This window comes from Balaenoptera musculus, chromosome 17 (assembly GCF_009873245.2).
Source record: "Balaenoptera musculus isolate JJ_BM4_2016_0621 chromosome 17, mBalMus1.pri.v3, whole genome shotgun sequence".
Lineage (NCBI taxonomy): Eukaryota > Metazoa > Chordata > Mammalia > Artiodactyla > Balaenopteridae > Balaenoptera > Balaenoptera musculus.
This window is the reverse complement of record NC_045801.1, coordinates 36,958,153-36,981,289: the sequence shown is the minus strand read 5'-3', so window position 1 is coordinate 36,981,289 and position 23,137 is coordinate 36,958,153. Positions and strand designations below refer to the sequence as shown.

The 23,137-nt window shown below is 41.9% G+C and overlaps 1 protein-coding gene across 1 annotated transcript in view; it reads left to right on the top strand.

Annotated features, from left to right (window-relative positions):
• Positions 1-23,137, top strand: part of VPS13B (vacuolar protein sorting 13 homolog B) — a 775,748-nt gene that overhangs the window by 734,492 nt on the left and 18,119 nt on the right. Inside the window, exons 53-56 of the mRNA XM_036830846.1 lie at positions 1,179-1,306; positions 1,532-1,731; positions 16,388-16,506; positions 20,432-21,237. Of these exons, the coding sequence (XP_036686741.1) occupies positions 1,179-1,306; positions 1,532-1,731; positions 16,388-16,506; positions 20,432-21,237 (1,253 nt within the window). The remainder of the gene's footprint in view (positions 1-1,178; positions 1,307-1,531; positions 1,732-16,387; positions 16,507-20,431; positions 21,238-23,137) is intronic.

The window sequence follows — 23,137 nt, the reverse complement described above, 5'->3', positions numbered from 1 at the left end:
ACATGTCATGGTGGTAGTCAGTAATATGATTTCCCCAAATACTAATCGACAGTTCACCTTGACATTTCAGACAAATACAGTCTTTGGGAAGAACTCACACTGGCGAACAGAATAGGTAATGAATGGGAAATTCTTTAGTGTGTCATTGACCCCTTATAATAAGTGTAAACTGAGGGCCACATTTGGCAAATATCTGATTTCTTTGATTAATTTCAACAATTGGTCCACAGAATTTAAACTTCAGAGAGAATTTTTTTCCTGCTTTGATATGAAATACTTTTTGGTAGTCTCTAGGTCTAAATTGGAGCCTTTCTCTCTGTCCATTGTAGAGGTCAGCCTATGGCCACACAGCAGTTTCTCTGAGGCCAAATCGTAAATACAGCTTTGCTCTTCGTAGTCAAAATGGAGATCCTGTAAAGCATGATGATTGGCAAAAATTGACAACAAACATATTGAGCATACCTACCTTTAGAATTAAAAAAGAGCAAGTACCCAGATTCTCTAGTCGTCCTTCTAGAAGCACATCAACTCCTCCTTTGCCAAAATTTACCAGCACTTTTGAGGAGGAAGTCACCCCATCTGAAGAGATTAAGGCACATATGCACAGAGGAAAAAAGAGCGGGAGGAAAAGCTAGCACAGGGATATCTGTAATTCTCTCCGAGTGGTAGGAGTTATGGGGGTTTTATTTTATTTATATTTTTAACCTAATTTTTTTTTTTAATTTTTATTTTATATTGGAGTATAGTTGATTAACAATGTTTTGTTAGTTTCAAGTGTACAGCAAAGTGATTCAGTTATACATATTCTTTTTCAAATTCTTTTCCCATTTAGGTTGTTATAGGATTGAGCAGAGTTCCCTGTGCTATACAGTAGGTCTTTGTTGGTTATCTGTTTTAAATATAGTAGTGTGTATATGATTTTTCACATTTTCTTGAATATTTTATGATAAAAATGTTTACTACTGTCAGAAAAAATTAGTAAACCTATCATTAGTGTTTGGCAGGTAATAGATGAGCGGATGACCATCCACTCTCTGGAAAACATTTCTTCTGATGTATAAGAGAGAAGGTGTTACAGAGGTTCTGAATATTGCAAATCCAAATAAACATGTTATCAGGAGAGAAAGCATGCATTTTTTTCTAAACCATTTCTATCCTCTGATCTGATTCTGTTCTAGGGCTATAGCACTGACATATCAAGAGCACTTTGGAGTGACTTATTTAACCCTCTCAGAAGACCCTAGTCCTCGAATAATTTTCCACAACAGATGTCCAGTAACAGTACTTATAAAGGAAAATACTAAAGGTATATGTTATTGTATTGAATTTAAATAATACAAAACCTATATTCTTTCTGGAGGTTTTTGACTTCGTAGTTACCTGTGATCCTTAAATAAAAGTGAGCTTCTTAAAAAAAAAAAAAAAAGTGAGCTTCTTTGAGAAGTTTCTCTTGCCCCATTACGTTTAACATCCCCAAGTCTTTTTCTTCAAGGCCTAAGTCTGCACATGCCTTTCTTTTTTTCAATTTTAGATATTCCAAAGTGTGAGGTTTATTGCAGAAGAATCCCTCCTGAGTGCTCAATTCATCATGAGCTGTATCATCAGTTTTCCAGTTACCCAGACTGCAGGACCAGAGACTTACTCCCCAGCCTCCTTTTGAGAGTAGAATTGCTGGAGGAAATGACGAGTGAGTGGAGCGACGCCATCGACATCAACAATCAGGGAACACAGGTCAGTGAGCCGCGAGGGTTCCTGCCAAAGCCCAAAGAAACAGTCCCTTTTCTAAGGTTCTGGTAATTGTCTGTTTCTACACATAGTTTTCTAAATGCTGAATGTCTTGTCTCTGTGTGAGGGCACATGTGTATCCACTTTTACATCTTCAATGGGCTATAAATTCTCAAACACAAGTATGTATCTCAAAGCGTACTTTGCAACTGTTTATGAGAGGGGAGCACCAGTTAAGCAAGCCCATCTTGGGTCTAAATCCAGGTCAAAAATGAAATAAAATTGTTAATCTTCTTTATACGGAAGGTAATCTAACTGTCCAGATCTTAGGACAATCATATTGTCGACCCTAGATTAATCACCTCTTTTGAAAATTTGCTAAGTGTAAGATATACATATTAATCCTAGTAGTATGTGAAACTTTGCAAATTTAAGCACAGTTTTAAAAACCTGAACAGATCAGATGTCCTGATTTGTCTCTGTCTCACTCTGGATGTTAGTGATAATATTTTTGTTGAAAATGGCACAGGAACCTAGCATTTCCTTTCTGCTCTACTTAAAATTTGCCATTTTTCAGTACAATTCAGTGGCATTAAATGCATTCACAATGTTGTAAAACCATAACCACCATCTATTTCCAGAAATGTTTCGTCATCCTGAACAGACACTCTAAACCCGTAACTCCCCATCCTCCCCTCTCCCCAACTCCTGGTAACCTCTGTTGTACTTTCTGTCTCTGAATCTGCCTACTCCGGGCATCTCATGTAAGTGGAATCATACAACATTTGTCCTTTTGTGTCTGGCTTATTTCACTGAGCATAATGTTTTCAAGATTCATGCATGTTGTAGCATGTGTCAGAACGTCATTCCTTTTTATGGCTGAATAATATTGTGCTGAACTTTTTAAAAGTCCGTTCACATATATTAGTCCATTTGATCTTCACAACAAGCGTATGAAGTAGGTCCTATTGTAATGGTTACAAAACACATATTAAAGTTATAAATGTACTTACAGTGATAACAATGGTTATCATTTAATAAGTGCTTACTGTATGCTAGGCATTGTGCTAAGCACTTTACATTCCTTCTTACTTAACCTTTGCAGCAGCCATACAAGATAGGGACTGTCACCTCCACGTTACAGAAGTGAAAACTGAGATCTCCAGAAGGAACGTGGCCCAATTCCCATGTGTTACAGGGAAGGGACTGGGATTTTATCCGGACCTGCCTGACTCCATAGCATGTGCTGTGAATGCTGCTCCCTTACCTGGAATTCCTTAACTGCCCTCTTCCCCAGTCCTGCTGGCACATTCTTTCTCGTCTCGCAAGAGAGTCTCTCCCTACACCCCCGTGAAGTCTCCTGCCCACCCCCCTGGGACCCCCTACATACTCATACAACATTTGTAACATTTAATTGCATTCACTTCTGTAAATGATTTCCTACCAAGTCAAGATTCCTGGCAGTCAGACACCTGCCTTATTCATCCACAGCCTACAGCAGAATTCCTGCCAACACAGTGAGCTCTGAATACGTATCAAACGAAAAAATGAATGACTGAATGAATGAAAGAGAAGATGAGGTTACCAAGAGAGGTCTTATAAAGGAGGAGAAGAGGGTCCCAGGCCTAACCTTGGGAACCTCCAACATGTGAGTGTCATGCAGCAACAGACTGAGAAGGAGCAGGAGAGTGGCAGGAGGAGAAGCTGGGCAGGGCAGAAGCAGGAAGGCCCTGAAAGAGAAAGTTTACAGGATGGAAGACGGTGGGAAGAGGGCCAGCAAGGTAACCATTACAAGTTACAGGTTCAGAGGGAGTGGAAGTGAGGCAGTGCAAGGACGGGTGAGAAGTGTTCTTGCAAGAAGCCTGGCCATGAAGCAGATGAGATCAGTGGGGAGGAAGCCCTTTGTGTGCTGCAGGAAAGGAGTCAGTCGAGGAGACATGAAAACAGGAGCGAGGAATTGCCAGAGAGACAAGTCCAAAGCACGGGGAGTGTAATTCTACTTGAACAGAAGGGCCACGCCCTCTTCTCTGATGGCAGAAAAGAGTTGGGGATGGGCACAGGTGTAGGTAGAGATCTCAGGAGGGATGGGCTGGGAAATGGAGTGAAGTGATACCCACTGGCCTTAAGTTTATTATGAAGTGTGGAATGAAACATCTGCTGAGAGACAGAGGGAAAGGGGTGGGGGCCTGGGGAGAGCGTAGCTGTGGAAACAGGTGAAGGACATGGCCGGGGACAGGTGCAAGAGGGGCCCCGCTCACCTGGGAGACCTGCATTTGTGGTGCCCCAAACTACTGAGGGGTGTGATCTCCATCCACAGTGCTCATGTGATGAACAGTGAAAATCTGCTGGGTCTGTGCAGCCTCAGAAGACGTTCCCCGTCTCAGTAATTTACAAAATAAGTATCACCAGCTTCTCAAGGGTCCCTGAACTCCCCTGCATCGGTTTGAAGATGTTTGAAACCTTGCTTATACATGTCTAGGGAATTCTTTACAATAGGCATTCTGCCTGCCAAACCTTATTTTGGGGATTCCTGTTCACTCTAAATTTCCTCAAACCTTTGTAGTCAGGGACACTTCAAAGCTGAGAGGAGGTACTGTTTCCAACACCCTTATCATCCCTGGTCCGAGGACCCAGCAAAGTCTCATGTTCCCATTTATCTTTGAGGAGCTGTGTGCCATATGTCCCGCAGACCACGGTTTACTTCCTATTCTGGAGGAAGATTTGTTTCAGGCCCTCGCTGACATCTCCTCAGTAACACACCAGGGCATATAAATCACTGGGGAGCTTGGGGAGCTGCGTCCTCTGATGAAAGGAAGCAGCCCTTCTGTAGGAGGGAGCTTGTCTTCCAGGAGCTTTTCCTCAGCCCTGGATCACAGGCACGTGATGTGAATTTCAAAGCTGACCTAAAAAAAGCAGAATTAAAACACCATAAAATCTCCATTATGCCCCAAGGAAGAAAACTCCTTTAGCTTTTGTCAGTCATAGAGATGCCCCTGCCTTGGTCATGTAAATAAGCCGTGTCATGTTGTTTAATTTTGACGTGGAATATGAGAAGGAATATGCAGACAATAACTTTATGGTTACACAAAGAAGTATTCTTTGATCAAGAGTTAACTAGAAGACCTGAGAGCGTGTCGGCCACAGAATTCTGATTGGGGTGGGTTTTCTGGGGCTGTGTCCTTGGCTCACACCTGGTTAGAAGACATCTCAGCCAGAGGCCCCGCAGTGGCAGCTGGTGCTCTTATCCCTAATGACAGTGGGTGGGAGCCTGACTTCAGGGAGGAAAAATCTTTAGATTCTCAATAAGTAAGAAAGCATGAAAAATAAGCTTACGTTGATCATTTTAAGTCATAATTTTGATCCTATCAGGGAAATACTTTAGAATCCTGTCACAGTGTATGGGATTTCAATTGCTGATAGTTCAAAACCTTATTTTCGTCAAAGTTAGGCAACCGTCTTTGGAAAAATTGAAAACATAAAAAGGTACACAGAAAACATAGTAGTTACCTTTTTACTAATATAGACATTGAGAAACATTGCTTCAGTCATTCAATCCACAGGACTTCTTGAGATTAAATATGCGCCAGACATTATAACCTGGTGCTGGGACTACATAAAATACAGTGAACAAAAATGGAACACAGCCCTTTCCCTCAAGGAGATCATGTGTGGAGGAGATAGATGATAAGCAAGTAATCCCATGGGTCGTTGTACTGTTGTGAACTCTGGTAACAGCTCTGCAGGAGAGGCGGGTACAGGTGTGCTGTTATACGGCAGACTAATTTGAGAGGCCAAGGAGTGTGTCAATGGGTAAGAGACCTGGCATCTATGCCTTAAAGGAGGAACAGGCATTAAGTAGACGAGAGAATGGGAGATTTTTCTTGGCAGAAAGAACAATGTGTTCAAAGCTTTGGTGCTCAGAGAGGGAGCATTGGCCTTTCCGGGATCTAAATGCCAGTGTGGCCCTAGTGCCAGATGAAGGAAAAGGGGGTAAGAGAGGGGAAGCTAGTGAGGCAGTTCAAGGCCAAACCTGGCAAGATGCTGTAGCTCCAATCACGGATTTGGGTTTTTATCTTAAAAGCCACGGGAAGTGATTGAATTGTTTATGAAAAGCAATTTCTGAGCCAAAGAAGAACCAGCAGTTTGAACCCCAAAAGGCAGATTAAAATGATCTCTTTGCAGGTAAATTCTCTTCTACAAAGATCCAGTAAATTCTCATGATCTTTGACTCTTTTTTTTTTTTTTTAATTTATTTTATTTTTGGCTGTGTTGGGTCCTCGTTGCCGTGCATGGGCTTTCTCTAGTTGCGGCGAGCGGGGGCTACTCTTCGTTGCGGTGTGCGGGCTTCTCATTGTGGTGGCTTCTCTTGTTGCAGAGCATGAACTCTAGGCACGTGGGCTTCAGTAGTTGTGGCACATTGGCTCAGTAGTTGTGGCTCACGGGCCCAGTTGCTCCGCGGCATGTGGGATCTTCCCAGACCAGGGCTCGAACCCGTGACCCCTGCATTGGCAGGCAGATTCTTAACCACTGCGCCACCAGGGAAGTTTAGTGGGGTCAGCATCACTGCTGTTTTCTTCTCCTATAAGCTCTGTACCATTTACAAAGTGCTTTCACATCCAGTCTCTGTTCTTTCATTCATTTATTCAACCAACTTTTATTGAGGACCTATCAAGGGCCAAACCCTTTGCCCTGAATAATGTATAATTCCCACCTTCAAGGTACCTGCATAGCTAAATAAATGCAGTCGTGTGTAGTAAGCCCTAAGATAGAGGCTTTGATCACTGCAAAAACTCTTAAGATAGTCGGGGCAGTAATTTTGATGTTTATGTTACTGATGAGAGGATTGAGGCTTAAAAAGCAATCCACTAGGTGGTTTATAATTAAGCAGCATCAGGCTGGAACCTGGGTCTGCTCACTTGTGGCCCAGTCTCATTTTTCCTATACCAAGCTAAGAGCACTGTCTGTCCTTTGGAGTCCTGCCCTGGCTACAAACATTTTCACCTGAAAGTCGATGAAAGCACAAGTTAGAAGAGGTTTTCTAATTTCCCCTTTTACCTAGAGCAAGAGTCCCTTCCATGACATCCCACCCTAGAAGACTCCCAGTGTCATAGTCATGGCTTATTCCAGCAGTGACTATGAGAAAGTTTCTGCTTATATCAAGCTGAAAACTATCCCTCTGTAGGATCCATTCATCCATCCTTGTTTAACCTGCTGAGGCATCACAGAGTGTTTACTTCCCCTTTAATAGAGCAGCACTACAATCATTTGAAGGCAGATTCAGCATCTTCTCTAACTGTTCCCTTATCCAGGCCAAACGTTTCTGGTTCCTTGAATCATTCCTTCAGCAAGTGTGATTTCCAGACCCATCACCACAGTTACCCTAGCCTGAACACACTAGTGTGTTATGTTCCCTTTTAAAAATCTGGCAGCCAGAATTACACATACTATTCCAAATGTGGTCTAACCAGCTATTACCTCCCTATGCTTCCATTAATAAATTAGAAGATTGAGTTAGCTTTTTATTAACGAGTTCAGACTGTTTGTTATTATTGAACTCGTGGTCAGCCACATCCCCCAGGTCTTTATCATATGACTTGCTGTACAGTTGACTTTTTTAACCCAATGACAGGACTTAACATTTACCCCCGGTAAATTAAATCTCGTTGCCATTGGCCTAATCCACTTGTTGAAATCACTTTTTAAAAAACTGTGATGCTGTCATCCAACATACTTAAGTATCCCTAGTAGCTTTATGTCATCTATAGATGTGGTGAGCATGCATTCTACATGTTCATCCAAGTCATTAATAAATATGTTGAACAGGACAAGTCCAAGGTCAACATGCTGCAGTGAATCACCAGACACTTCCCTAATGCATGGGTTCAATCAGCCACTAACACACCAAACTGTACTGTCATCTAGCCCACATTTCTTAAATAAGAAAATGTGTCTAAAAGCACTTTTAAACTATACTGTATAAGATATGTCTTATCTTGCTTGCAAGAATATTGTGAGACACTTTGGTAAATGCCTTGATGAACCAGAACTCAAATGTGTAATCTGTCCATTTGGTGCAGATCAGACAGGGGTAACCCTGAGCACTAATGCTTAAAGAGCATGTAGTCATTTTCAGAGATATCATTAGCATCCATCCCAAAATGTTTACATAGAGAAGCAGTTGTCGATCCAAGTGAGAATCTGCCTTATAAAATGTGTGGTGCAGATGTTTTGGCTTCTTGCTTACTTCAGTCGCCTCCCTCACCCCCCCATATCAGGGCCAGAAGAGATATCAGCAAGTTGACACCCAATTGTAACATCTGCCAAGTATCTTGGTTGAGAGTCTCCTATGTGTTTACAGTTTGTTCTGGTTGAGTCACCATTGCTTCCCAAGATACTCAGGAGTAGGGATTTCCCTAAAATATTTTTCAGTAAGTATACAGAAGGAAGAATTACACCCAGAATATCTGTTATTTTCTTCTCATCCTTATCCAGTCGTTCCTACCTTAGAAATTTTCCCCCCTTCTTTTCCTCTCTGGGAGATCTAATTCATCTCCGAGCTTCAGCTACCATCTGTGTCACCCAGTCACTCCCAGGTACCTGTCTCAGGCCTCCGCATCCCTCCCGAGCTCCAGCTCTGTGTTTCTGGCCACCCACCAGACATCTCTGCCTGGAAGACCTGCAGTCACCTCAAGCCAGCGTCATCATCTGAAACCAAAGGGATCATTTTCCATCCCCCGAGCCAGCTTCTCCTAGAGTCTCTGCTTCAGTTAATATCACCACCATTTTTCCAGTATAAAAACCTTAAATAATATTGATAAAAAGTTGTATTGAATGCCTGCTTTATGTCAAGCACTTTACACAAACATTGTCATTAGTCTGCATTGCATCTCTTACAGGTAGATGGCACCTGAAGCTCAGAGAGGTTAACTTGCACAGGGCAAGTGGACCTGGGATGCAATCCCAGGACTGTCTAGCTTCCAAGCCTGTCTTTTTCTGCAGCATCCCAGTACCTTCCTTTCCCTCTCTTCCCCCATTCTTCCAGTAAGTCACGAAGTTCTGGCAGAAATTCCGCAGAAGTGTCTCTGTATCTGCCCCTTCTCTCTGTGACCAGGGTCTACTTCAGGCCTTTTATTCATCATCTCTCTCCCAGATTTTAACAATAGCCCGTTAAAGGGTCTCTCTGTTGTCAGCCTTCCTACCCACAAATCTGTCTCCACAGCTACCACCAGAGTGATTACTAAAACACAGAGTCCAGTGCAGAAAAGCCTCTTCACTAGACTGCTTAAGACAAACCACTACCTGCAACCAAGCAGGCTACATCTTACTGCCTTATTCCCTCTGCAGGTTAGCGTTCAATCCTGTAGCATATGGGGAAATCTCTTCTTCCCTTCAAAGTCTAAATCTTGAAGTCTTCCATACTATGATTTTCCTTCCTAAGATGTTCTTTTACAAACTATTTGATCTGGGGATATAAGTATATTTTATATTTTTTCCTTCCCAAAATAGAGGGTGAAATGTTTTATAGATTTTTGCCAAAAGTCAGCAGAACAGATGCAATGCCTGATTACCATATCTTCAGATCAATTTGTGGAGGCTGAGCCATCCCACAGTAGACAAGCTGGAGACCCAGGAAAGCCATGGTGTAAATTCCAGTCCAAGGGCAGGAGAAGATGAAATGAAATGTTCCAGCTCAAACAGTGAGGCAGGAAAAAAGGGGCAAATTCTTTCTTCCTCCACATTTTGTTCTATTCAGGCCCTCAGTGGATTGGATGATGCCCAGCCACAGTGGGGAGGGCAGTCTGCGGACTCCACTGATTCGGATGCTCATCTCCTCTGGACACGCCCTCACCAACACATCCAGAAATCATGTTTTAATCTGGGCACCCGGTGGCCAGAGTCAAGTTGACACAAAATGAACTATCAGAAAGGAAGTGCAAATGTGAGGTGGGAGCAAAATGAATCAGGTAAAAGAAAGAGAATTGAAGAGGGATGAAGTCCAGCAAGTGTACTATGATGGGAATTGAGCCCAGTTACGGAGAGAATTAGTACAAATTGGAGGAGGGGATGGCTTAAGGACTTTTAATAACAGGGATACCCGTTATGTAACTGAGCTGCAGTGCTGGGATGCTTTGTAACTGCCTCCTGATTATCCCTGGATTATTCCATATAGTCTATCAGGATAAAAAAGAGAGAAAGAATGGGAGAGAAAGGAAGAGAGGTAGACTTCCAAGAATACTTTCAGTTATTTCCTAGGCGTCACCTTATAACTTAATGACTCAGTAAAATTAAACTGGTGTAATTTTTTTAAATATTGTTTGTTGGATAAAAATATAGTAAATAATCATTTTAATAAAGATAACTGAATATATAGAAAAGCACAAGTTACGTTACACTGTTCCTTATTTGTAATTGTAGTAAAAGATAATGTACTAACTGGGAGGCAGGACCTAGGCCTCAGTGGTTTTCTTATAGCCACAATGTGTAAGAGAAAGTCTTACTGATCTAAGTGCTCTAACACAGACACAAATGACAGAACACGGAGTATTCCCCAAATGTTTTGTGGTTAAAGCAGCAAGTCTCTTACTGTATGTTGCCTATAGCCTTCCGCACACATACCCATACTACCAACGTGAAGTGAAGAAAGTAAAAAATAACTAAATGACAGCATCGATCAGGACTGACTAGCTTATTCTGCAATAATAAACAACTCAAAAAAAAAAAAAAAAAAAGAAAAAATCCCCTTGGCTTTTTATTAAAAAATCAGTCTCTTAATTCATTCTTCCCCTCCCCACCCCAGAGCAGCTCTCCTCCCCAAGATTCTAACCAGTCACCACATCCCACTGGAATTCAGTACTTCTGAGTGATGCCCTCTTAGCCTGGATGTGGCTCCTTTTCATCTGGAGATGTATGAACTCATCGGCTCCCCTCTCCCCGCCAAAACACAGGGCAGGATAACGGTAATAACTCCTCCAAACTGGAAAGAGGGAGAATGAGACACATACACAGCCTCTCACCCATAACAATTCTGAAATTTTTCTGAGCACATGTTGTGTGGGGTTTTATACCTTGTAAACAAGGAATAGTCTTCAAGCCCTGTCTCTGCTCATGGAAGAGCTCTTTTACTGTTGTTCTTCCGGTCCCTGGATCTACCCTCAGAGATTCTCCTTGGCCAACATCTGAAGTTGTATTGAGTCTCAAATAATCAATCACAGACTCTTTTAGTCTAGGTTCATGAATTTATTAGGCAGTAGTAATTTATCAGAAACTCAGTAGACTGCTTATCTGTTTGATTCCAGAGAATTCCATGTGCTAATAACCACATCCTTGGTCCTTTTAAAGACATATTTCTGTACTATCTTGCTTCCTTACCTCTCTTTGGATTTAGGAGAGCTTCTGTGGCAAAGTTAAACTATTCATCTAAAATTTTTTTCTGAGTCACCTTAACAATTAAGAAGTTTTAACAGTGAGTTCTGATGGCTATACACAGCCCTGAGTCTGAGTATTAATCTGCCTTCATGTTCAAAGATTAAGTTTTATCTCTTACTGTTTGGGGTTAAAAGCATTACTGACTTTGCAAAGCCCTGAATTTCTGGAATCTCTTTATTCTCTTGAATTTCTATTTGCAAACTGGCCAGTTCTTTCCTGAGCTCATTGCTTCTTCATAGTGAAACACATTGCCAGACACAGCCAGCAGCAGCCAACACTCACTACTTATGTTTTGTCTTCAAACCTCATCTTCTAGAGCTACAAATCTATTAGGTTTATAATCTACCTCCCAAGTAATCTCAGACAAGTTTTACTAAGTGTCTTGCCACTTTGTAACATGAATTCCCTTTCTTGTAGCTTTCAAGATCAATTTCTACTGCCTACCATTAAGCCAAGGACTCAGATTTTAGGTTTTTGCTGGAACCCTATTTCTATTACCAATATTTCTATCCATTAGTATCGGCTACATTATGCTGCCTATCACGGTCCTGTTTACTTCTTGCTCGTGCTACATCCCAGGGTTTGTCATCAGGGGCTCTGTTCTACATGGTCACTCAGGGACCCAGGTTGACAGAAGCCCCATCATCTTCTGTCTGGCTCATTATAGCAAACCACCCGCAAACCTAGAGGCTTGCAACAACGGTGATTCAGAGGGTTTGGTTGGGTGATTTTTCTGTGTGAGCCTGGGATCACTCATGCAGCTGCATTCAGGTAGAGGGTTGGCTACGGATGAGTTCAGCTGGGAAGTCTGGGCAGCTCTCTTACCACGTGGTCTTTCCTCCATAGGGAGGCTAAACCGGGCTTTCTCACATGGTTGGCAAGAGGGCAAACCCCAAAAAGCAAGCTTTATCATGCTTCTTCTTGAAGAAAATGGACACAAAACTGTTGCCCTCATGAAATTATACAGAGACCATGATGGTTAACACCCTGAGAGGGAGAAACATTTTATACATCTCTGCCTTGGAACTTGTAGCTCTTATCTCATTACTTGTGTACTTGGCTTTTTCACCACCCAAGCTGGGAGCAACTTGAGGGCATGATTACTTCTCAGTGCCTACTGCAGTGAGGAGCTCCTTGTAGGCTCACCTTAAATATCCAATAATTGATTGAATGATTAAATGATCAAACCATTAGACCAAAACAAGAATTTATTTTAATTTCTGGGGGACCTGGCACTAATTCCTCTGGCACTTGTGTTCCCAACTCTCTAATCCCTAGAGCTCACATTGTACAAATTGCTTGGTGTTGCAGATTATTTCTCTACATGTGAAAGGAGACGAGAGTAGGCTACAAGAATTAAAGTCTGCATTTCTTCCGTTCTAGTGATGAGTAAAAGGGACACCCAGCAATATTTCTCTCCAGGGTCCACGTTTTTGGCTGGAAGACGTACCTTAAAGGTTTAGGTTAATTTGCTTACTTTCGGAGTTCCCTGGGCAGTTAACAGAAACCATCAGCTTGCCTTATCCTTACTATCTTAGGAAGTACACGTATCCTCACTTCAAAACGCCTGCCGATTGCTTTGAGAATGAGCAGAACAATAAGTATTTTCCTCTTCTGATCCCCTTCTTCCCTCCTTTGAGGGGTAGTAGTTCTGGTTTCTAACACTCTCTGCTAAAACCCTGGGGTATGCCCTGAAGTTATGGACAGTCCTTGCGAGGAAGGAATATACATGGGAGCACAAGACCTTAAAAAGGTTTGTGTCAAATGAATAATCCCATGTCTGTAAGCCTGGAAGAAAGCAGTTGACTTACTTTACATATCATACAAAATAATAGCTTTTATAAATGTGACTGTCTCTCAAAGAATATCTGTTTGTTTTAGGTTCGTGAGCTGAGCCATTTTTTAGGTTGGCTGCATTCCACATTTTATCATAGTCAAGTTCAGTTTTTATCTTGGAACAAAAAGGCAAATTCAGGATACAGAGTCTTTTGAAACAGATATTTTTGCAAAACAGTCCACTTGGGAAATGTATCCATAGAGAATACAAACTGACTCCACTCCTGCCCTCAAGAAGTTGAGAATCTAGTGATTGAGTCTATGATATAAACCAGTGACTGTAATACAAGCAATAAGATTTGTGATCAAACAGAAGTATTTCAGGAATGTAGGAGTAGGTATCAATCTGAGGAAAGGAATGGAAAAATTAGAGAGTACCCTCCTGGAATAAGGTGTCCTTACCCTGTATGTGCAAAGATGCATAGGATTTGGAAAGGATTTGCATGGGGGGACAGCACGTTGTCTGCACAGAGGGTGCTGAGGGGCATTCAGGGACCTAACTAAGCTAGAGAAGTGGCCATAGGATGAAAAAGAAGGCTAGGGCAGGAGTTGGCAGAGCAGGAGATGAAAGTAGGGAGGAGGCAGAGGTGACCTCCAGGTGCCCTGGATGCTGAGGACGCTCAGGATTTCTGAAGGAGGAGCCGTTGTACAAGAGGAAGCCCAGTAACCTTGAAGTCACTTCCAAGGGTGAGAATCACAGACTCCTGTGGTTCTGTGTACACTCTTTCTGGTACCTCTTCATTTGGACAAAATTAGAACACATTCATTACATGCCAGGCAGACACCTAGCTTTGTTCCTTCATCCAGGAATTTTCAGTCGTTCTTCTTTTATTTGCGGTTCTAACAATAATAAAGGGCCCAGACTTGGACTGAATTGATATTGCAAATCATCAGCATCAACATCCCCAAACACAAGGAGGTTCTTGCCCTTACCTTCAGGTAATGCTGGCAGTGAACATGATGTTCTCGGAGTCATTCTTCAAATAGTTCTGATTTCAAATATTTATCCATTTAAGCAACGTTGGTATTTAATTCTGAAAGGACATCTGTTCTGCTGGCCTGGCACCGGGCTTCTGAGATAGAACTTTTTTGCAGGGGGGGATAGAACTGTTTTTTAAGTCTTAGTCCACCTTCTCATGGAAGAAAAATTAATTTTTACTCCAAGCAAATCAAGTTATCTGACATTCTTGTTACAAGTTATGTGAGGGACCTTGAGGGGACTATAGCATGTCTTGTTGGTGGGTTTTCAGGTATGTTTTTGTGTCCCCAGCGTAAACGGGCATCATTATGGTAATAAGTCAAAACTCAAGAGCCTGAAAGTTTTTTGCACATTGCATTTCAATTCCTGTGTTTTAGGGGGTTTCTTTCCCACAGAGCTTCATACGCACACATAAAGCTGGCCCATGGCTGGGCTCCAGCCCATAGAGAGTTATTTGTCAATTCCAGAGAAGCAGAGAATGAAGACACTCATGCCCTGTCATACATCTTTTTTTTTTTCTATGAACCTTACAGCTGGATATTGAAAAATCTGGATTTGATTCTTTTTTTATTCATTTCAAGTCAGCTGAATAGCCTCTACACATGGATATAAAGAAATATAACCAGGAAGTGTTTGTGGTATTGAATCAGAACTTAAGACATTTGAAGCCTCTAAGAGTTTTATAGTGTCTGGCCTTACATTTAGGTCTTTAATCCATTTTGAGTTTATTTTTGTGTATGGTGTTAGGGAGTGTTCTAATTTCATTCTTTTGCATGTAGCTGTCCAGTTTTCCCAGCACGACTTATTGAAGAGGCTGTCTTTTCTCCATTGTATATCCTTGCCTCCATTGTCATAGATTAGGTGACCATAGGTGTGTGGGTTTATCTCTGGGCTTTCTATCCTGTTCCATTGATCTATATTTCTGTTTTTGTGCCAGTACTGTACTGACTTGATTACTGTAGATTTGTAGTATAGTCTGAAGTCAGGGAGCCTGATTCCTTCAGCTCCGTTTTTCTTTCTCAAGATTGCTTTGGCTATTCAGGGTCTTTTGTGTTTCCATACAAATTGTAAAATTTTTTGTTCTGGTTCTGTGAAAAAATGCCATTGGTAATTTGATAGGGATTGCATAAACATAGGCAGAACACTCTTTGACATAAATCGCAGCAAGATCTTTTTTGACCCACCTCCTAGAGTAATGAAAATTAAAACAAAAATAAGCAAATGGGACCTAATGAAACTTAAAAGCTTTTGCACAGCAAAGGAAACCATAAACAAGACAAAAAGACAACCCTCAGAATGGGAGAAAATATTTGCAAACAAAGCAACTGGCAAAGGATTAATCTCCAAAATATACAAACAGCTCGTGCAGCTCAATATCAAAAAAACAAACAACCCAATCAAAAAATGGGCAGAAGACCTAAATAGACTTCTCCAAAGAGGACATACAGATGGCCAAGAAGCACATGAAAAGATGTGCAACATCACTAATTATTAGAGAAATGCAAATCAAAACTACAATGAGGTGTCACCTCACACCAGTCGAAATGACCATCATCAAAAAATATACAAACAGTAAATGCTGGAGAGGGTGTGGAGAAAAGGGAACCCTCTTGCACTGTTGGTGGGAATGTAGATTGATACAACCACTGTGGTGAACAGTATGGAGGTTCCTTAAGAAACTAAAACTAGAACTACCAAATGACCCAGCAATCCCACTACTGGGCATATACCCAGAGAAAACCATAATTCAAAAAAACACATGCACCCCAGTGTTCATTGCAGCACTATTTACAGTAGCCAGGACATGGAAGCAACCTAAATGTCCATCAACAGGAATGGATAAAGAAGGTGTGGTACATATATACAATGGAATATTACTCGGCCATAAAAAGGAACAAAATTGGGTCATTTGTAGAGACGTGGCTGGATCTAGAGACTGTCATACAGAGTGAGGTAAGTCAGAAAGAGAAAAACAAATATCGTATATTAACGCATATATGTGGAATCTAGAAAAATGGTATAAATGATCTTATTGGCAAAGCAGAAACAGAGACACAGACAGAAAATAAATGTATGGACACCACGGGGGGAAAGAGGGGGTGGGATGAATTGGGAGATGGGGATTGACATATATACACTATTGATACTATGTATAAAGTGGATAACTAATGAGAACGTACTATATATAGCACAGGGAACTCTAGTCAGTGCTCTGAGGTGACTTAAATGGGAAGGAAATCCAAAAAAGAGGGGATATATGTATACATAGAGCTGATTCACTTTGCCGTACAGTAGAAACTAACACAACGTTGTAAAGCAACTATACTCTAATAAAAATTTTTTTAAAAAAAGGACATTTGAAGCCATTTCAATAGTGTTTCTTATTGCTTTTCAATCTGATTTTGAGTATTCTTTTTGCAGGTTGTGTTCCTGACTGGCTTTGGCTGTGTGTATGTGGACACTGTCCATCAGTGTGGCACAGTCTTCATCACTGTGGCCCCAGAAGGAAAAGCTGGACCTATTTTAACTAATACCAACAGGTAGGCTTAATTAGTATACCAGTATCAGCAGGGTATGTTTCCCGTTATAAAGTTGTAAACCTACTATTTGCCATTCTTTGTCATCCAAATATATACATTAAGGCTTTTGGTTAATTATTGTATAATCCATAAGGGTATGGTTATTAGCATTAAATTACACCCATAATAAGAAGCAATATATCATCTTCCGTGGGTACCCCTTCCAGTTCTTCTGTGGTGAGTTTAACAAGCTGATTTACAAACTAAGACATGCATCGTAGAATTATACATTATCATTAGCATGAAATGCAAATTAATACTTCTCTATCCACACAACCACCTAGTAATTAGTAATTAGACTTAGCTACAGCAAAAATAAAGTCACCTCTAAGAGCCACGTTTTCCCCCGTTCAACCTGAGTGTTGCCATCAGATTTTACAAATATGAACCAGAGTTATTATCCTTAATTTAAAGGAACTCATATAATTCAGTAGGAATAATATGAAGATAGTCCCTCCTTCCAAAAATTAAACTAGGGCAAAAGACACGAACAGAAAATTCTAGGAAGAGGAAACACAAGTAATCAAAGAAATGCAGCTTTAAATAGGATATTACTTACTGAATTAACAATGATGTTCCATCGTATAGAGTCCTAGTAAAAGTGTAAATTGTTACTATTTTCTGGCAAGCACTTTAGCAATATGTATCAAGGGCTTTAAAATCCCTCTGGCTTGGAAATTCCACTTTTAACAGTTTTAAGAGCTTGAGAGTTAAAGCAATAATTAGAGAAGTAGGCAAAGGTATGCAGAGAGATTTTATCACATTGCTAATTATAATGGCAAAATATTCAGAGTACAAACCCCATCAGCAGGGGAATAGATGATACATAAATGTACCATAAATGGTATATCCACAGAAAAAAGACTTATAGGATTATAGTGGAATAGAAAAATACATATGATGACTCTTAAATAAAGCAAACAGAATATAAAATTGAACATATAAATATCCTAGTTATGTGCACATACAAGTACATATATGCACACACATTCTCACACATACACAAAGAAAACATTCCTAGAAATAACACTGAAAAGAAAAGAATCAAAGTTGTTAATGGATGTGCGGTTATAAGTGATTATTTAATAATTTTCTGTATTTTAATTTTCTACAAGAAGAATGTACTTTATAATCAGAAAAATTTTAATTTTTTAAATTTTTATTTAAAATATGAAATAGTAATATCAACTTTTATACATTTGTTTAAGCTCCTTTTTTTAAATTTCCTTGCTTTTCATATATGGTTAAGAACTCATTAATTTGGACCTTGCCAAATTATCATTAATTTGAATTTGTAATATTTCAGACAGGTTGGGTAGACTATTTCCTTTGCCCAGAAGTGTTTGTAAAAAAAATTAATAGTGTAACAAAACCGGAGACTAAATTTTGACTTGCATAGCCCAAAATTTCAAGCCCACACGACAATTTCAGGAACATTTTATCTAGGGCATTAAGAGGGCATTGTTATGACAGTAGCAACAATCCATGCATTCAGTGGTAGAAATAGGAAAGGAACAAGGATTTGCTTGTATTTCCTTAATTCATTTGTTCAGCAAATATTTTTCAAGTGCTTACTGGATGCCGGTGCTCTTGTAGGGATGAGGATACACCAGTGACCAAAACGCCCAAAATCCCTGCTCCCGAGGAGATCACATTCTCATAGGTGGGGAAGGGGAGGACAGAGAATAAACATAATAAAAAAGGAAATTTTATGGTTCAGTAGAAAGTTGGAGTTCTGCAGGGATAAGAACAGAGCTTGGGAAGGACTAGTAGTACCTGGGCACAGGGACAGAGAGAGTGTAGTTTTGAAAAACTGGTGTAGGTAAGCCTCACCAGGAATTTGACATTTGAGCAACTTGAAAGCAGCGAGGGGGTTAGTAATGTGTGGTCATCTGGGGTGAGCTTTCCAGACAAAGGGCACAGCCAGTTCAAAGGTCGGAAGCAGTGTGCCTGGCGTATTGGAGGAGCAGGGAACAGGCCAGTGCAGGCCAAGTGTAGAGGGTGAACAGGAAGGCACTAGTGCCTGGGGTCAGGGAGGGAAGGGCTAGAAGGAGGGGACACGTCGTGTAGGGCTTCGTTTTACTTCTGAGTGAAACCAGCAAGTCATTGGAGCTTTTTGAGCAGAGAAGTTACATGATGTGACCTAAATTTTTAGAAGACCATTGGCAGCTTTATTTTTTTAAGTTTATTGAAGTATAGTTGATCTACAGTGTTACAGTGTTACAATGTTAATTTCTTCTGTTCAGCAAAGTGACTCAGTTATACACATATATATTCTTTTTCATAGTCTTTAGCATTATGGTTTGTCACAGAATATTGAATATAGTTCCCTGCGCTTTTGCAGTAGACTATAGAGAAGCACAGGAGGAAGCAGGGAGACTGGTCAGGAGACTATTACAGTTATTCACACTAGAGGTGGTGATGGCTTAGGCTACACTGTCAGGGAAAGTGGTAAGAACTGGTCAGATTTGGGACGTATTTTAAGGAAAAGCCAATGGGATTTCCCTGGCGCATTGGATAAGGGTTGAAAATAGAGGCATCAAGGAGGATTTCAAAATTTTTGGTCTGAGCCCCTGGTAGGATGTGGTTGTCATGAACTAAGATGAGAATGACTGTATGTGGGATTGGGGGTGAGATCAAGAGTTTGACTACAGACGTGACCACTTGAGATGTCTTTTGAGACGTGTAAGTCACTACTATGTGGATGGGCAGCTAGAAATACAAGATCAGAGTTCACAGGGAGTTCTAGGCCGAATATGTGACTTTGGAAGTCATCAGCATATAGATGCACGTCAAATCATAGGCCTGGATGAAGATCTCCAAGGGGAGTGAGTGGAGATGGGAAGAGAAGAGGACCAAGGGCTCAACCCTGGGCACCTTAACTTTAAGAGGAGGGTGTCCCATAGGTGCTGAGTGACCAGACGTACAAGAGCTGAGAGCAGACATGCAAAGAAAGTTTTTCCAGAAGGAGGAAGTTATCGACCCCGTCAAATGCCATTGTAGGGTGAATGAGTCACAAACTAAATGCCCGTCATTTGATTTAGCCACATGGAAGTCCCTTGGGGGCCTTGACGAGACTTGCTTTGGTAGACGAGTGGGGACAAAGGCCTGCCTGGAGCAAGGTTAAGAGAAAATGGAAAGTGAGGAATAGCAGACAAGGTGTATATGCTTTGGAGTTTTTATGTAAAGAGGATCAGGAAAATGAGTGATAGCTAGAGGGGGAGATAGAGTTACGAGAGGGATTTTTTAAGACAAGAGAAATAAGAGCATGTTTATAAGCTGCTAGTAGTGAAGAAAAAACGATACAGAAAAGGGGTGAATTTCTGGAGAGATGACCTTGACGGGAGTGAGAGCCCAGTGGTTTAGCGCACGTCAGAGGGGCTCGCGATGGGCAGCTCAGCTCTAAACGTGGCGGGGGGAGCAGAGCACATGGCCTGACACGCTGGTAGCTGGGCTGTTGTGGTGTGGGCTCGTGATGAGTTTTCTTCTGCTTGCTGTACTTTTCCAGCATAAGGCATCTTGGTTATTTTATTATGACTTTCTGCTTTGTGATGATCATGACAGAGAATTAGTGCACAAAGAACTAGAGGGATTTGAGAATAAAAAATCTGGTGTTGATAAGAGAAACATGATACAGCAACACGACAAGAACTTGTAATAGTCCCTTTGGGAACATTTCCCAATACTGTTGGAGTATGACCGGCTCTGTCCAGACACAATGTACTGAAAGTTGAGTTCTTATTTGTTTCTTACGAGAATCTGATGGGACATCAGGAGGTGTTTAATAAGGCACTATCATTAAAAACTAAGACATTAAGGAAGAAAGGGAGGGAGGAAAAGAAAAGCAGGGGAGGAGACTCATTGTTCTTTTCCCTTTCTCCCGTAGAACTCTGGAGAAGATTGTGACATTTAAAATGTTCATCACTCAGTTGAGCCTGGCGGTGTTTGATGACCTCACCCACCACAGAGTATCGTCTGAGCTCCTGAGACTTACACTGGACAGCGTTTTTCTCCAAATAGCCCCGGTGGCTGGTCACATCCCTGGGGAAGAGACGGCCACCGCCCTCTTTCACCTTTACTGTGTGGAGGTCTGCTGTAGGGACCTGCAGTTGGACAACCAGCTATATAACAAGTCCAGTTTCCACTTCGCTGTCTTGGTCTGCCAGGGGGAGAAAACAGAGTCTATTCAGTGTTCCAAGATGCAGAGTCTCCTTATGTCCAACAAAGATTTGGAAGAATATAAGAAAAACTGTTTCATCAAACTCTGCCTCACCTTAACTGAGGGCAAGAGCTTCTTATTTGATATTAACGAGTTCAGTTTTGAACTGAAACCTGCCCGCTTATATGTGGAAGATACATTTGTCTACTACATCAAAACTTTGTTTGAGACCTACCTTCCTAGCAGCAACCCGGCCGGTCACCCTGCGGCCTTCGCAGGTGGGAAACAGGTGTTGCCCGTGCAGGTCAGGCAGCACGCCAGGGCCCTGGTGCATCCTGTGAAGTTACGGAAGCTGGTGATACAGCCGGTGAATCTCCTCGTCAGCATCCACGCTTCCCTCAAGCTGTACATAGCCTCCGACCACACCCCGCTCTCCTTCTCAGTGTTTGAAAGAGGCCCCATCTTCACCACGGCCAGGCAGCTCGTCCACGCCCTGGCCATGCACTATGCCGCGGGGGCTCTCTTCAGAGCAGGTGAGGACACAGCCAAGGGGCCACGATGAGCCGGAGCCTGAGCAGAAAGGAAAGGCTTTGGGGTGGGCTTACTGACTTCAAGACATAGGGAAGCAGCTTGGTGGGAGGTGAAGAGCACAGCCTTTGCAGTTAGACAGTAATGGATTTGAATCCAGACTCTGCCACTGCCGGCTGTGAGGCCTTGGGCAAGTTATTGAACCTCCCATGTCTCAGTGTCCTCATCCATAAAATGGGTTTTAAGATTTTTGACAGGAAAAAGTGAAAGTATGTAAAGTACCCTGAATTTTGGTTGGCACTCAATGAACACTCAGGCAATAGTAGCTCTTATATTTGCTGTTATATAACAGAATTTTAATCCCATTTAGCAAATGCTTTTCAGCTCCTTGCAGGCACAAGGCTCTATGCTAGGGCACTAGTGTGGCCAGAAAAACCAGCCCAGGCCCTCAGGTCCTGGGCCTAAAAGAAATCCAGTTCTGGGTTGTTAGCTTTCTTCATTACAGTCCATGAATAGCTCCAGGTGAGAAATTCAGAGGATTTGTGTGCTCGTCAGAGGCATAAAGAGCCTTCTACCTACCCAGCGCAGCCCTGCCTGTCTAGACAGATGGCAAAGAGAAGGCTGTAGGCATCTCAGCCTCTCCACAGGCCTGAGCCCGGGGCGGGGGGAGTCCGCAGGGGGTGCCTTGAACATGTGTACAAAATGTTGCATGGGGAGCGCTGTGCACTGAAGGTTGCTTTGGAGACCAAGTTGTCTCCTGATACCCTATGGTGATTGGCTTCGGAACACGCCTTCTTGACCTAAATTCACTCTAAAGTGGTTTCAGTCTGATAATCTGGCTCCTCGCGTTCCCATGCATTCCAGCACCCGACACCAAACAACCAGAGTGGGTCTTGCAGCCCCTTCTGGTAAAGAGCATGGAGGTCTTCCTTTCTGAAAGTAACAAACAAGAGACCTTGGTAATGTTGTACTTGGTGGGTGCATTCCCATATAAGGTAACATTGTAGCAGTGACTGACCCATGTAGTTGCCCTACTGCTAAGATTACATTTTCTCCATAAAGAAATTCATAGAGTTAGAGCGCTACCCAGAACTCTCAACTGAAAAGGGCAAGATCAGGGGAGGGCCTTGCCCGGGAACTGTTGTTTTGATAGCTTGTACAACAATGAAGAAAATATTTCCCTCTTGCTAGGATATTATTTAAAAACAAGCAGCTACGATTTCAAATTTAATAGACGGGTATATTAAAAACCTACTCTTTCAGGCAGTTTTTGTTTTTAACCTGAGAAGCATGCCTGTAGGTTACTGAGCTCTGCTCTGGAGCCTGGGAAGGAATAAGCTTCCCGTCCGTCTGGTCATCACATTAGGCTGAGGTGTGGGGAGCACCCATCAGAGTAATGAGCTGGCAGAGAAACTCCAACTGTGACCACCAAGGAACCACGTCCCTGCAGCCTATGTGCTAAAAATGATCTCTCTTTGTTTTGTTTTTCATGAGCTTTCACAAGAACATTCTGTTTGGATTTTTTGTAATCCACCTAAAAGTTCTCTAAGCTGTTGTCCCAATCTCATTATATGCTGAGACAAGAAATTCTGAAACAGAGGGCCAAGTTTTTAGGCCTGCTGGGAATTCTGTCACTAAAGGCCTGCAGACAATCTGAAGATTATCTGGAGGAAAGCAGTGATTTTTGAAAGAGTTGGAAATGGGAAGATGGTAGGAGGTTACCCCTGGGTAGAAGCATCTTAAAGAGAATGTACTGGCATTCTAGTAGAGGAAAGGAAAGGGCTGGCCTGGGAGTGGGCAAGTTGCCTCTGCATCTCACATGGGTCAGTATTCACCCACTGGACTTGATTAAAAGGTTCCTCATTGGGATGACTGAAATACCCTGACCTCATTTCTAGGGAGGTA